Raw genomic sequence first — 13,741 nt, forward strand, 5'->3', positions numbered from 1 at the left:
CTAACTGTTGAAATATTTAAATAATTACACACAGAGAGCAATAGAACTGTTTTAGTTACTCTTTGAAGTAAAATTTCTAAGCCCTCATCTAATTAGCATATTTGAATTATTTTTGAGAGACCAGGTACCTACGTTCTATGTATTTTTAACGCAAAAGGAAATTCCAGTGTTATCAGGTGCATCGGGTTATAATTGTCACTCAATTACTATTGTTATTTGTTGTTTCTTTTAAATGAAGAAAAATAGGAGAAATCAGTGAGATCAGGAAATCAGTGAGAAGGGACGGAAGCCAAATTAGGAAAGAGGCCTGCTACCCATGAGGGAATGAAGACAGCCGAAGCATTTGCCAAACTAAACACTGGGTAATAGTTAATTTGAAAAAGTTTTGTCCTGCTGTTTTGAGCCTAGACAAGCAGCTACAGTTTCCCAGCTCAGCAAAGTGCCTGGGCTGCAGAGAAGGAACCTCCTCCCTCTTGGGTTTCTGAGAGCTCGAGTCCAGTTCTCAGTACAGGGAACGTTGGTATTGCTACCCTTCACTTTAAAAACGTTCATGGCAGTGACAGCAGGAGCCTCTCCCTGTCACATCTCTCTAAGACCAGAGTGTCCTAAATTGGGGAAGAAGAGTGGAACATTTGCAAGCCTGTTTCAAAGCTGATGTGTATGAAGTAGTATGAATCTGTCTACATAACAGAGCTAATAGATGGAGTAAATGATAAAACTCTGAGAAGAACTTCAGGTCTTCATCAGCGAGTCTATTCTGTAGCTTCTGTAAAGAATGTCAGTGGTTTGACATAATCTTTAAGACAACCTTTATTTTTCAGGTATCATTATGATGGAATCTGTATCAAGAGAAGTTCTTTCTTCTATGCCCAGTATTGCTACCTTCTGGGTGAAAAAAGGGATCACAGGTTAGTATCTATCATTTAGGTATTTTGGTCATGGGTCACTATCTGCCTTTTTTTTTTTTTTTTTGGCTGTTCCACTATTAATCCTTCTTAAGGATGGAAACACACACATCACGTCAACATGGCTTTGATGTGGGCAATAAATCAGTCTCTGGCAACATCACTGGCCAGAGAAAGGCATTTCCAGTTCATTCTCTTGGATACTTTTCATTATAAGTATCATCTCAATTGCCAGAGCAATTTTTCATTGAGTGCATCTTTGTTCTTCTCAATTTCTCTGTAAAATTTGATGGAATTGGTCACTTCTTAAAACTTCCTTTAGCTCTCAAGAAATTTTCATCCAATTTCTTCCCCAGAATGATCCCTCTGAGTCTCCTTATCTCTCCTCCCCTTATATGCAGGCATTTTCCTGAGACCCAACCAGTGGTGCTCTTCCAATCTTTGGCCCCAAGATATTTCATCCTTCTTTATCCATCACCTATCACCATGCCCTCACAGATGACTCCTCCCCTAAGTCATTTTTGATGGACCTTTCTCTCCCACCTCCCAGCCATTCCTCTTGGACTATCTACTGGACATCTCCACGTAGATGACCCACTGGCACCTCATACTTAGTACATAAAAATATAAATTTTTAATCTCCCTCCAAATCATCGCTGCCTCTTGACTTCCTTATTTCAATCTATGATACCAGTAGGTAGAATCTGCACAAAGTGTTACCCCCAAAGCCATCCCCGACTAGCTTGGGAACAAGAGAGTCAGCCCAGAGATGGTTCTGAAGCTGTGGGGCTCATTCAGACGAGCACCTGGACCAAACAGGAGGCGGATCAGAAAGATCTGTCCAAGGCAGTGTCTTCAGTTGGTTGAGTCCATGTCAATAGAAGGGAGCACAGATGACTCAGCCCGGCCTGTCCCATCAAAACCTCAAACTTAACCTCAAATAAAGTCATCACATTCTTCTTCCAACCAGCTCTTCCTCTTAAATGTCTTATTCATCGATTAGTCACAAAGATGGAAAAATTACATCAACAAAAAATAGAGAAGTTAGGGAAGGGAATAGATAGGAGATTTATTTCAGTTAGGGTTAGAGCTTTCCTTGTGCTAATGTATTCTCCCGCTTGCTGACCCGTATGCTCCTCAAAGGCTAGGCCTAGAGTTTGTATCTTTTTGCCCCAGGGCACCCAGCAGGCAGTTTGGAGAGCCCTGCAGCATGACATGGCTGTTGCTCAGCAGCACTTAGAGGCCATTAGTGTCCTGAGGTCTCTGGGTCGATGTCACAGAGAGAGGGTCTGGAACTGGTCTTTATGGGGAAAGAAGTAGGCTTCATCCTCAGCAAGGAAAAGGAAGGCTGTCAGGGACACAGGTAAGAACAAGGGTAACATTGGTTTATCCATGACATAGGCCCAGCAGCGGGTGTTTTTCATGCTCAACACATATTTATTAATATTTAATAATTGATAAACTTTATACAGTCTTGGCCAATTAAGAGATATTTTTAAGCACTAAGATCTAAGGTAAACTCCTTACCAATTCCACATTTTTAGAAATACTAAATATATATTTTAGAATGCAGAAATATAATAAATGATATATTGCTGTTAATAATCCATGAAATATACGGGTGAAAATGTCTTCTATTTCATTGTATCTTTTATATAAGGACATGTGTGACAAAGTTAGGTCTCGAAATAAAAACTTCATTTCTCTGGTTTTCAGATAATGAAAACTATAGAACTCATCATTCACTTATTTGTTTATTCAACAAATATTTGAGTTCCGACAATAAGTCAGGCCCTGTTCTAGTTACTGGGGATGAAAAAGTAAACAAGATAAACAAGGTCTCCCTCTTGTCTATCTTAGTGGGGAAGATGTAAGACAATAAAGAAGGGACAATAGCAAGATTTATCTGAAGACAGGAAAACAGGGTCATGGGAAGCCTCCTTGAGAAGATGCCTTTTGAGCAGAAATATGAAAAAAAGAGTCAGCCAAGTGAATATCTGAGGGACAAGTATTGCAGACAGAGGAAAGAGCAAGCCCAAAGGGCCTGAGGCAGGAATGAATTCAAAGAACAGAAAGAAAGTCTGGAGGTGGAGGTTGGCGAATGAGCAGAAGAGTGGGAAGAGAGGAATCTGAACACAGAAGTGGGACCTATAAGTCTTGGCAAGGACGTAGGATGTTATTCTGAGTGTGATAGAGAGACACTGGAGAGTCTTAAGCTGGGAAGTGATTTTTTTATTTTAATTTTTTAGAAACTTTACTATAGTTGACACACCTGTTACATTAGTTTCAGGTGGATAACATAGTGATTCAACTTCTCTGTGTTATGCTGTGCTCACCATAAGTGTAGCTACCATCTGTCACCATCCAATGCTATTGCAATACTATTGACTATATTTCCTATGTTGTACCTTTAATCCATCTGACTCATTTGTTCCATAAGTGGAAGCCTATATCTCCCTCTCCCCTTCACTCATTGTGCCCATACCCCATGCCCTTTTCTCTGGCATCATCAGTTTGTTCTCTGTATTTATAGGTCCAATTCTGCTTTTTGTTTGTTTATTCATTTGTTTTGTTTTTCTAAAAAAAATTTTTTTAATCTTTGTTTTTGAGAGAGAGAGACAGAGTGTGAGTGGGGGAGGAGCAGAGACAGAGGGAGACACAGAATCCGAAACAGGCTCCAGGCTCTGAGCTGTCAGCACAGAGTCCGACGCAGGGCTCGAACTCACGAACCACGAGACCATCACCTGAGCTGAAGTTGGACACTTAACCAACTGAGCCACCCAGGCCCCCCTATTGGTTTTGTTTTTCATATTTCATATGTAAGTGAGATCACATAGCATTTCCTTCTCTATCTGACTTATTTCACTTTAACATAATAACCCTCTAGGTCCATCCATGTTGTTGCAAATCACATGATTTCATCCTTTTTAATAGCTGAGTAATATTCCATTGTATATATATATCACATCTTCTTTATCTATTCATCAATTGATGGACACTTGGGTTGCTTCCATATCTTGGCTGTTGTAAATAATGCTGCAATAAATATTGGAGTGCAAGTATCTTTTCAAATTATCTTTTCTTTCTTTGGGTAAATATCCAGCAGTGGAATTACTGGATCATGTAGTGTTTCTGATTTGTATTTTATGAAGATTAAATGAATTAATACAATGAAAATGCCTGAAACAGCACCTGGCACATAGTAAACATTCAATGTGACTCTTAAGCATATTGCTCTTGACTTTGATGTATTTATTTTATCATATCTATGATTTTTTCATGGTATTATGTCTATGGTTATTATTTTGGTCATTTTATTTTTCAGCATTCCTATTTGGTTCTTTTGTATAACTTCTATTTTTTTGTGGAGGCTTTCTATTTTTTCATTTGCTTTAAGAGAATTTATGACTACTGGTTGGAGCATTTCTATAATGACTGCTTGAAAATCTTTGTCAGATAATTCCAATATCTGAATCATTTTAATATCAGTGTCAGTTTATTGTCTTTTCTCATTCAAATTGTGGCTTATCTAATTCTTGGTATTATGGGTGATTTTCTTTCTTTCTCCTTTTCTTTCTTTCTCTCTCTCTTTCTCTCTTCCTTCCTTCCTTCCCTCCCATATAATTGACATACAACATCACATTCTTTTCAAGTATACATAATAATGATTTGATGTTTGCATATGTTGCAAAATGATTATCACAGTAAATCTAGTTAACATCCATATGCAGTTACATAATTTTTTTCCTTGTGATGAGAACTTTTAAGACTTACTCTCTTAGCAACTTTCAAATATGCAATACAGTATTATTAATATAGCCACCAAGCTGTACATTACACCCCCAGGACTTATTTATTTTATAACTGGAATCAAAAGGTACAAATTACCAATCATCCATACCCAGCCCTCTGCCCCACCCCCGGCAACCACCAATCTGTTCTCTTTATCTATAAGGTTAGTTTTATGCTTTCTGGGTCTGTTTGTTTTTTGTTTATTTGTGTTTTTCTTTAATTTTTTAAAAAATGTATATTTATTTATTTTGAGGCAGAGAGAGAGTGTACATGAGCACACATGCAAGCAGGAGAAGGGCTGAGAGAGAGGGAGAGAGAATCCCAAACAGCTCCACGCTGTGAGCACAGAGCCCAGTGTGGGACTTGATCCCATGAACCATGAGATCACGACCTGAGCCGAAATCAAGAGTCAGCTGCTCAACCGACCAAGCCACCCAGGCACCTCTGGCTTTAAAAAAATTTAGATTCCACATGTAAGTGAAACCATATAATACTTGTCTTTCTCTGACTTATTTCACTTAGTATAACACCCTCAAGGTCTATCCATGTTGTCCCAAATGGCAAGATGTCATTCTCTTTTGTGGCTGAATACTATTCCATTGTGTGGAATACACACACCATATTTTCTTTATCCATTCAAAAGTCAATGTACACTTAGTTTGTCTCCATAGCTTGGCTACTGTAAGCAATTTGTGATGAACATAGGGGTGCAGATATCTTTTTTGGGTTAGTGTTTTTATTTTCTTTGGATAAATACCCAGAAGTGAATTTGCTGGATAATATGGTATTTCTATTTTTAATTTTTTGAGGAACCTCTATACTGTTTTCCACAGTGGTCCCACCAATTTACATTCCCACCAACAGTGCACAAGGGTTCCCTTTCTCCACATCCCTGCCAACACTTGTTATTTCTTTTTTTTTTTTTTGATAATAGCCATTCTAACAGGTGTGTGATAGAGGTTATATTTCATTGTGGTTTGATTAGCATTTCTCTAATCACTGGTGATGTTGAGCATCTTTTCATGTACCTGTTGGCCATCTATATGTCTTCTTTGGAAAAAATGACTATTCAGATCTTCTGCACATTTTTAAATTAATTTTTTTTTGCTATTGAGTTGTATGTTTATATATTTCGGATATTAACCCTTTATCAGATATATGACTTGCAAATATTTTCTCTCATGAAGTAGGTTGCCTTTTATTTTGTTGATGGTTTTCTTTGCTGTGCAGAAACTTTTTTAGTTCAGTGTAGTCCCACTTGTTTATTTTTGCTTTTGTTGTCTTTGCTTTTGGTGTCAAATTCAAAAAAGTCATTGCCAAGACTGGTGTCAAGGAGCTCACCACCTATGTTTTCTTCTAGTTTTATGATTTCAGGTCTTACATTCAAGTCTTCATATCATTTTGATTCAATTTTCGTAGCATAAGAAAGTTCCATTTTTTGGCATGTGGCTGTGCAGTTTCCCTGGCACCACTTATTGAAGAGACTGTTGTATACTCTTAGTTGCTTTGTTGTAATTAAGTGACCATATGTGTGTGGGTTTACTACTGGCCCTTCTATTCTGACCCATCAATCTATGTATTTTTCTATTGTATCCTGGACATTTTCTATTGATTTTCTGTTGTATCATGAGCATTTGGGTTATGATGTTAGAGACTTTTGATCCTGTTTAAATCTACTTTAGCAGACAGTCACCCTATTTAGGTTTAGCATGTAAGTTCTGGTCTATTTTTTTGTGCTGTAGTTCCAATGACAGTTTAGTTTTCAGAACCCTTGCATGCTGCTCTGGTCTGCTTCATTCTTTTGGCACTGCAAGGTCTTCTGATCAGTTCCCTACTAGTACTACCTGTAGGGGCTGAACCTGCTTCCCTGGGCCACCTTCTGTGGGGAATGCAGACAGCCAGAGTGGCTGGGCCTGAGTCCTTTTCTGCCAGTTGGCGTGAGTCAGGGAAACACCAGGTTCTGCTGGCATTGCTCCTATGGATGTAATGCCTGCCCTTCTGTGCTCCATTGAGTTGGCCAGAGGATTCAATACTGTCCATGCAGGCAGATCAGCCCACCTGTCAGTGCCCCGGGTGTGGAGTTGGGGATGGTTCAGCCCACCAGGATGTTGAGGCTGCCACTGTGGTCAGACTGGGTGGCCAGCCCATACTCCAAGAGCAAGGGTTGTAGCCCCCTCTAGGTCTCTATTAGACTTCCCTCTCCTAGTCCTTTGTTTGGAGAATGCAGATTTTTCTTGGGATTTATATCTATGTCTGCTGACAGTCTAGATTTCAGGTCTCTCCAGTATCCAGTCCAGATATGCATGGAACATGAAAAGAAAACCCAGGGCACTCACCACACTGTCACTTCTCTAGGCAGTCCCATCTTCTTTCCAGCTTTCAGAGCCCTCGTATCATGATCCGCTGAAAAATTTCTGGGGTATTTATTTGTATTAGAGGGAAGCAGCAAGGAAAAGTGAATCTACACTATCTTGTTCCCTATACATCATTCTAACTGCCTCAGAAACCTCCCGAAAGCAGACCATATATATATATTATAAATTAATGTTATCAGTGATTGGGATCCTTGATTATACGATTGTGCCTAAAAAATTAAAATATGATGAGTCAAAATATGATGGTAGAGAGTTTTAGTTGGGACAAGATGGTGTAGATCAATTTCTTTTTGCTAAGCACAACTATGAACCCTGGAAATAATGCAAGAAGCAAACAAAGAAAAACTCTAAAAAGTGGCAAGAAGAAAATGAGCTGGTTGGGGACCCCAGGGCTGCACAATCAACACAGTGATAGGGCATCCTACATCTTTCCCCACTCATCCAGGCCCACTGTTTCCCAACCCACTACCTAGCAAGATGAGGCATCCAGGTAGATTCATTTCTCCTCTCATTCCTCTAATAATATTGGTCAAGGGGCAGCAAGAGGGAGTCCCACCAAAAATAAACAGCTAGGGAAAGCACTCTCCTTACTCTCTGGGTCTGAGACACTCCTTTTCCACCATGAGATACAATAAGGAGTGTGAGCTAATCTGTCAAGGGAGACCCAGCTATAGCAAGTGGCTTAGTCCAGGAAGCCTGTGTCCCCACTCCACCTAGAGGCAGCTGGAGAGCACCAATAGAGGGAGCCCCTGCCCCACAGAGACCAATCCCCCATCCAGTCTGGGAAAAGCCCTCCAGCTCCCTCAGGCAGCACCAGCAGGGAGCTCCAGTGGTAACAGATAAACCAGGCAGACCAAAATAATATATTCATACCCATAGCTAAAATTTACTACAGAGATATAGTAAGAATACACAGTCAAGTCATAAGACGAAAAGAGGCAGAGGTCTAGAGGCGTCTATATGCAGGCTTCCACCTGCTCTTTCTCTCCCATGAGGGGTCACACAGAGTGCACTCCTCTATGCAACAAAAATACAGCAACACATGTGTGATGTTTCTGTTCAGGTAGGCCCATTATGAGACTCCACACTCAAAGATTTTATTGGGGGATGGTCATAAGCACATTCTTCCTAGCATGTGCCAAAATGACAGATCCCCAAAACTAAAGTAGGTTATTCAACATAAACTATATTGTTTGCACAAACAGTCTAGGCACAGGGAACCACTCTTATCAGTTAACTGTTGACTGAGAACACCCTGGGAACCAAGTTCCCAGACTCCAGACAAGGGCCAATCTTACAAGCATGACTTTCTAAGGAGAGCAGTCTCAATACTGCTATGTTATCTCTTTTCTGCACAATTGTATGACCCTGTGAATATATGAAGAAAACATTGAATTGTACTCTTTAAATGAGTGAATTGAATGGTATGTGAATTATCTCTCAATGAAGTTGTTTAAAAAAAATCCTAGCAAGGTTTTTTTGTAGACATAGACAAGCTTATTCTAAAAGTTATGTGGAAAGGCGAGGCCCTAAAATAGTTCAAACAATCTTGACAAAGAAAAATCAAGTGAGAGGAAACGCTACCTGATACTGAGGCTCAGTATGTAGTTATAGTAATCAAGACAGCAGTGTGGTTTTGGTGGAGGCACAGACACAGACCAATGGAACAGAATAGAGAATCCAGAAATAGATCCACTCAAATATGCTCAAATGGCTTTTCACAAAGGTGCAAAAGTAATTCGGTGGAAGGAAACTAGATTTTCAACCAATGGTGCTGAAACAACTAGATGGCCACATGCAAAGAAAGAAAGAAAGAAAGAGAAAAGAAATGAACCTCACAACTAAACCTTACAATTTATACAAGAATTAACTCAAAATAGAACATAGATGAAACAAACAAAAAGCCAAAATGGATCATAGATTTACTTTTAAATTTTTTTAACGTTTATTTATTATTGAGACACAGAGAGAGACAGAGCGTGAGCAGGGGAGGGGCAGAGAGAGGAGACACAATCTGAAGCAGGTTCCAGGCTCTGAGCTGTCAGCACAGAGCCCAACGCAGGGCTCAAACTCACAAACTGCAAGATCATGACCTGAGCCGAAGTTGGACGCCTAACTGACTGAGCCACCCAAGTGCCCCACATAGACTTACTTTTAAACCATAAAAATATTAAACTTAAAAAAATAGGAAAAAATCTTCGAACCTAGGGCTAGGCAAAAATTCTGAGACTTGACACCAAAGCCCCAGTCCTTAAAAGGAAAAGCTAATAAGTTGGATCTCATCAAAATTAAAAATTTTGTCTGTGAAAGATTTTATGAAGAGGATGAAAAGCCAATCTACAAACTGGAAGAAAATATTTGCAAGCTACGTATCCGGAAAAGGACTAATACCTAGTATATATAAAGAATTATCAAAACTCAACAGAAAGAAAGAAAGAGAAAGAAAGAAAGAAAGAAAGAAAGAAAGAAAGAAAGAAAGAAAGAAATCCAATTAGAAAGTGGGCAAAAGAGGGGAGCCTGGGTGGCTCAGACAGTTAAGCGTCCCACCTTGGCTCAGGTCATCATCTCACGGTTCATGAGTTCAAGCCCCATGTCAGCCTCTGTGCTGACAGCTCAGAGCCTGGAGCCTGCTTTGGATTCTGTGTCTCCCTCTCTCTCTGCCCCTCCCCCATTCATTCTCTCTCTCTCTCTCTCTCTCTCTCTCCTTCTCTCTCTAAAAATAAATAAACATTTTTTAAAAAGTGGCCAAAAGACTATACCTCTCACTGAAGAGGATATATGCAAATAAACACATGAATGATCAGTGTCATTAATCATTATGGAAATGCAAAATACACTTCAGTGAAATACAAACACACACCTGTCAGACTGACTACAATAAAAAAACAGCAACACCACCAAATGCTGGTGAGGATTCAGAGAAGCTGGATCATTCTATACATTGGTGGTAGGAATGCAAAATAGTGTGGCAGTTTTAATAAAACTAAACATACAATTAACATCCAAACCATCAATTGTACTCTTGGACATTTATCCCCACACAAATGAAAATTTATATCCACATAAAAACTTGTAAATTGATGTTCATAGCAGCTTTCTTTATAATAGCCAAATATTAAATCAGTCCTGATATTTTTTATTAAGTGAATGTTTAAACAAACTCTGGTACATCTATACCATGGAATATTACTCAGTAACAAAGAGGAACAAACTATTGATAGAATAGCTTGGATGAATCTCTAGATGCTGAATGAAAAAAACTCCTGTCTCAAAAAGTTCCATACCTTATGATTTCATCGATAAAACACTTTGAAATGACACAACTTTTAAACAGAAGACAGGAGTGCCTGGGTGGTTCAGTTGATTAAGTGTCTAACTCTTAGTTTTGGCTCAGGTCATGATCTCAGTTTGTGGGATCAAGCCCTGCATCAGGCTCTGTGCTGCCAGAGACAGAGCCTGCTTGGTAATTTCTCTCTCCCTCTCTCTGCCCCTCCCCCATGCTTGCTTGCTCTCTCTCTCTCTCAAAATAAATAAACTTTAAAAATAAAAATAAAAAAAAATAAATGGAGGACAAATTGGTGGTTGTCGGGGACCTGGGAATGAAGAAGCAAGAGATGGATATGGTTATGGAGGGGCAACACAAGGATCCTTACGATCAGGAGAATGTTCTGTATCTTGTCTGTGGTGATGGATACACAGATCTCTATAGGTGATAAAAGTGTATAGCACTAAATATACACAAAAATGAGTTAAAGTTGAACTAGGGGAGTCTGAGAGAGATCAGTGAATTGTATCAATGTCAATATCCAGGTTGTGATATTGTACTGTAGTTTTGCAAAATGTTACCCTTGGGGGAAATTAGGCAGATTAGAAAGCTCTCTAAATCACTTCTTACTACTTGTCAATCTACAATTACCTCAATTAACATTTCAATTTCAGGGGTGCCTGGATGGCTCAGTTGGTTAAGAGTCCAACTTCAGCTTAGGTCATGATCTCACAGTTCGTGGGTTCAAGTCCTGCACTGGGATCTCCGCTCTCAGCACAGAGCCCTCTCTGTATCTTCTGCTTCCCTCTCTCTGCCCTTACCCTGTTTGCTCTCTCTCTCTCTCTCTCTCTCTCAAAAATAAATAAAAACATTTAAAAGTTTAAATTTCCAATAATAAGTCAGGCCTAATCCTACATGATGACAGGTCCCATGAAGTATCCCCACAGAAATCTGCCCATTTCTCAAGGTCATATCTCCAGATGTCCTATTGTTTCTTCTGCTCAAGAGCCCATTCTCTCTTCTCACAGAGTTCAGGTCTTTATTTCAAAGCACTCTCCTGCACGTTCATCTTCCTCTGGAGAGCTTAAATTGCCTCATTACCTTAACCGAGCCAGGAAGCATACAATGGTAGGAGCCCCAGACCCCACACACCTGGAAGTCTTCAACCCCAGTGGGCTCAGGGCAGCCGGCTGCCTGGCTACTCAGGCACCTCTTTCCATTTGCCATCAAAAACGTGACTCCCCCCTGCAACCCAGTGTTAAATACAGAGGGGGAACCCCCAGCAAACCACAGAGGAGTGTATTCGTTCCCAAAAGTTGAATGCCCCAGTGAAGCAGGCCTGATTTACAAAAACTTTCTTATGAACATTTGCCAAAGAGAAAAATAGGAATCTGAATTCTTGGTTTTTGTTGTTGTTATTGTGGGATTTTTTTTTCCCTTTTTTGTAAGAGTATGCCTTGTTAGGAGCATCTTAGAGTGGAATGTACTCCAAACCCAGCAACAAGCCTCTGAGTCATTGAACTGTGTGTACGCTGTTCCATGGCATCCTGTTTGTCTTTTGTTCCCCTCTGGACCTTATTTTAAGGAAAGAAATGGAAACGCCAATAAAAGCATCAGCACTGAGAGATTTGGCCAGGAACCAGTGATGGTAGCAAAGGGGTGGCTTTGGGGGATTCTGCTTCCTCTTCACCACCATCCCCCAACACTACAAAGAAGCATGTAATAATCTAATTAAGATTAATTTAGTCTCAGGGCGTCTGGGTGGCTCAGTCAGTTAGGCATCTGACTTCAGCTCAGGTCATGATCTCACACTTCTTGGGTTCAAGCCCCACATCAGGCTCTCTGTTGTCAGCACAAAGCCTGCTTCTGATACTCTGTCCCCCTCTCTCTCTGGCTCTCCTCTGCTTGCATGTGCTCTCTCTCTCAAAAATAAATAAACATTAAAAAGATGTTTTTAAAAATAAAATAAAGTAAATTAAATTAGTTTCAAAATAAGCCCTTATCTCTTCCTTATGTCCTCCATGTTGCACCTCCAAAGGCCCATCAGTATAGAAACTATGATGCCCAGGTCTCTGACACCATCCATGTCACCCCTCCCTCCACGCAAGCAGAAGCAGCAGGAGGACATGATCCAGAGCCAGGGACTATGGCACTGATGATCCCCTTAACTGGACACTTAAATAGGTAGCCTAGGAGCAGATCGGGGATTTCAGCGTGTCAACAACATTCGTTTGCAGTGGGGTGGGGCGGGACTTGCGCTGAATTTCGCTAAAAAACTGCTGAGGCAGCGTCTACCCTGAACCAAGCAGAGACCAAGGTTTGATTTTCAAAGCAAATGAAAAGTTTGAGGCTTTTTTTTTTTTTTTAAAGAAAAATGACTATAAATATGCAGTGTGTACCATATGAAAAGGACCCCTTCACAAAATCCAGAACATTTTCCCTCCTGCTCCTCTCTCCGGGGTAACATAATTTTACAGGGAATAGGCCTCCCCAGATTCCAATCTTGTTTAGCTGGCATCCAGACTGAGACTTGGAGCTGGGTGTAATTGCTGACCTAGAAACTCACTGCAGAATTGAGGCCAGAGTATAAAATGCTTTATTATTGTCTGGGGAGAAGGGGGGAATGGGAGAGAGAGAGAGAGAGAGAGAGAGAGAACATGCATGCATGTATTATGGTCACATCTAGAGAAACAACCCAGATTAATTCACTGTTATTCTCTACCTCTCAGACAAAATCCCCATTAATATGTCCCAAGGAAAACTTTTTTGTTATTTTGCAAATAGATGAATCCCATTCTACCTAATGTAGATTCTGAAATCAACTGTACAGAGTCTCATATTTCCTTCGGGAAATATGGAAGCTAACCCTTGCTCTCATTCCTCCCCCAAGAAACCTCTGCCCACCTCTCTCTCTCTCTCTCTCTCTCTCTCTCTCTCTCAGCTTTTCCAACTTAAGATATTAAAGGCCTTTAAAAAGCTTCTAAAATTGTGCCTTCAACATTCCATGCCTTTGTTTTTCAGTCCTTTGTTCTTCTGCCAGCTCAAGAGCCCAGGGGGCTGCCTCGGTGGGCCCCAGAGCCTGTGGAATCCAGGGCTGTGGGTCCACAGCTGCTTTGTGCCAACAAAGCAGAAAGGTGAAGGTTCGTCTTTCAGACCACACCACCCTGGAGGAGAATGAGTTCACAGGGAGCTGTCAGCCTGGCAACTGTGGGTACCACAGACCTAATGATGTCAGGGAGAACACCAGTAGCTTCTTCAGAGTCTTTCTCTAGCCCCAAGAAGGGCTTCTTTTCCTTCTGTTTGTGCAGCCATGGCACGGGGCAGGAGTTGAGCCTTCCTGGCTCTGATGAGCCCCAGAGGGCCTAACTCTTAGGTACTAATAAGGTATCCAAGTTGCAACCTGC

At 40.5% G+C, this 13,741-nt stretch overlaps 1 protein-coding gene across 15 annotated transcripts in view; it reads left to right on the forward strand.

The window, feature by feature from the left end:
• The window catches only part of RFX8 (regulatory factor X8), a 258,871-nt gene that overhangs the window by 213,090 nt on the left and 32,040 nt on the right, over positions 1 to 13,741 (forward strand). For all 15 annotated transcript variants that reach the window (XM_042931959.1, XM_042931951.1, XM_042931952.1 and 12 more), the window contains one exon: positions 822 to 908. In XM_042931959.1, coding sequence (XP_042787893.1) covers positions 822 to 908 — 87 coding nt within the window. The remainder of the gene's footprint in view (positions 1 to 821; positions 909 to 13,741) is intronic.

This window comes from Panthera leo, chromosome A3, assembly GCF_018350215.1.
Source record: "Panthera leo isolate Ple1 chromosome A3, P.leo_Ple1_pat1.1, whole genome shotgun sequence".
Lineage (NCBI taxonomy): Eukaryota > Metazoa > Chordata > Mammalia > Carnivora > Felidae > Panthera > Panthera leo.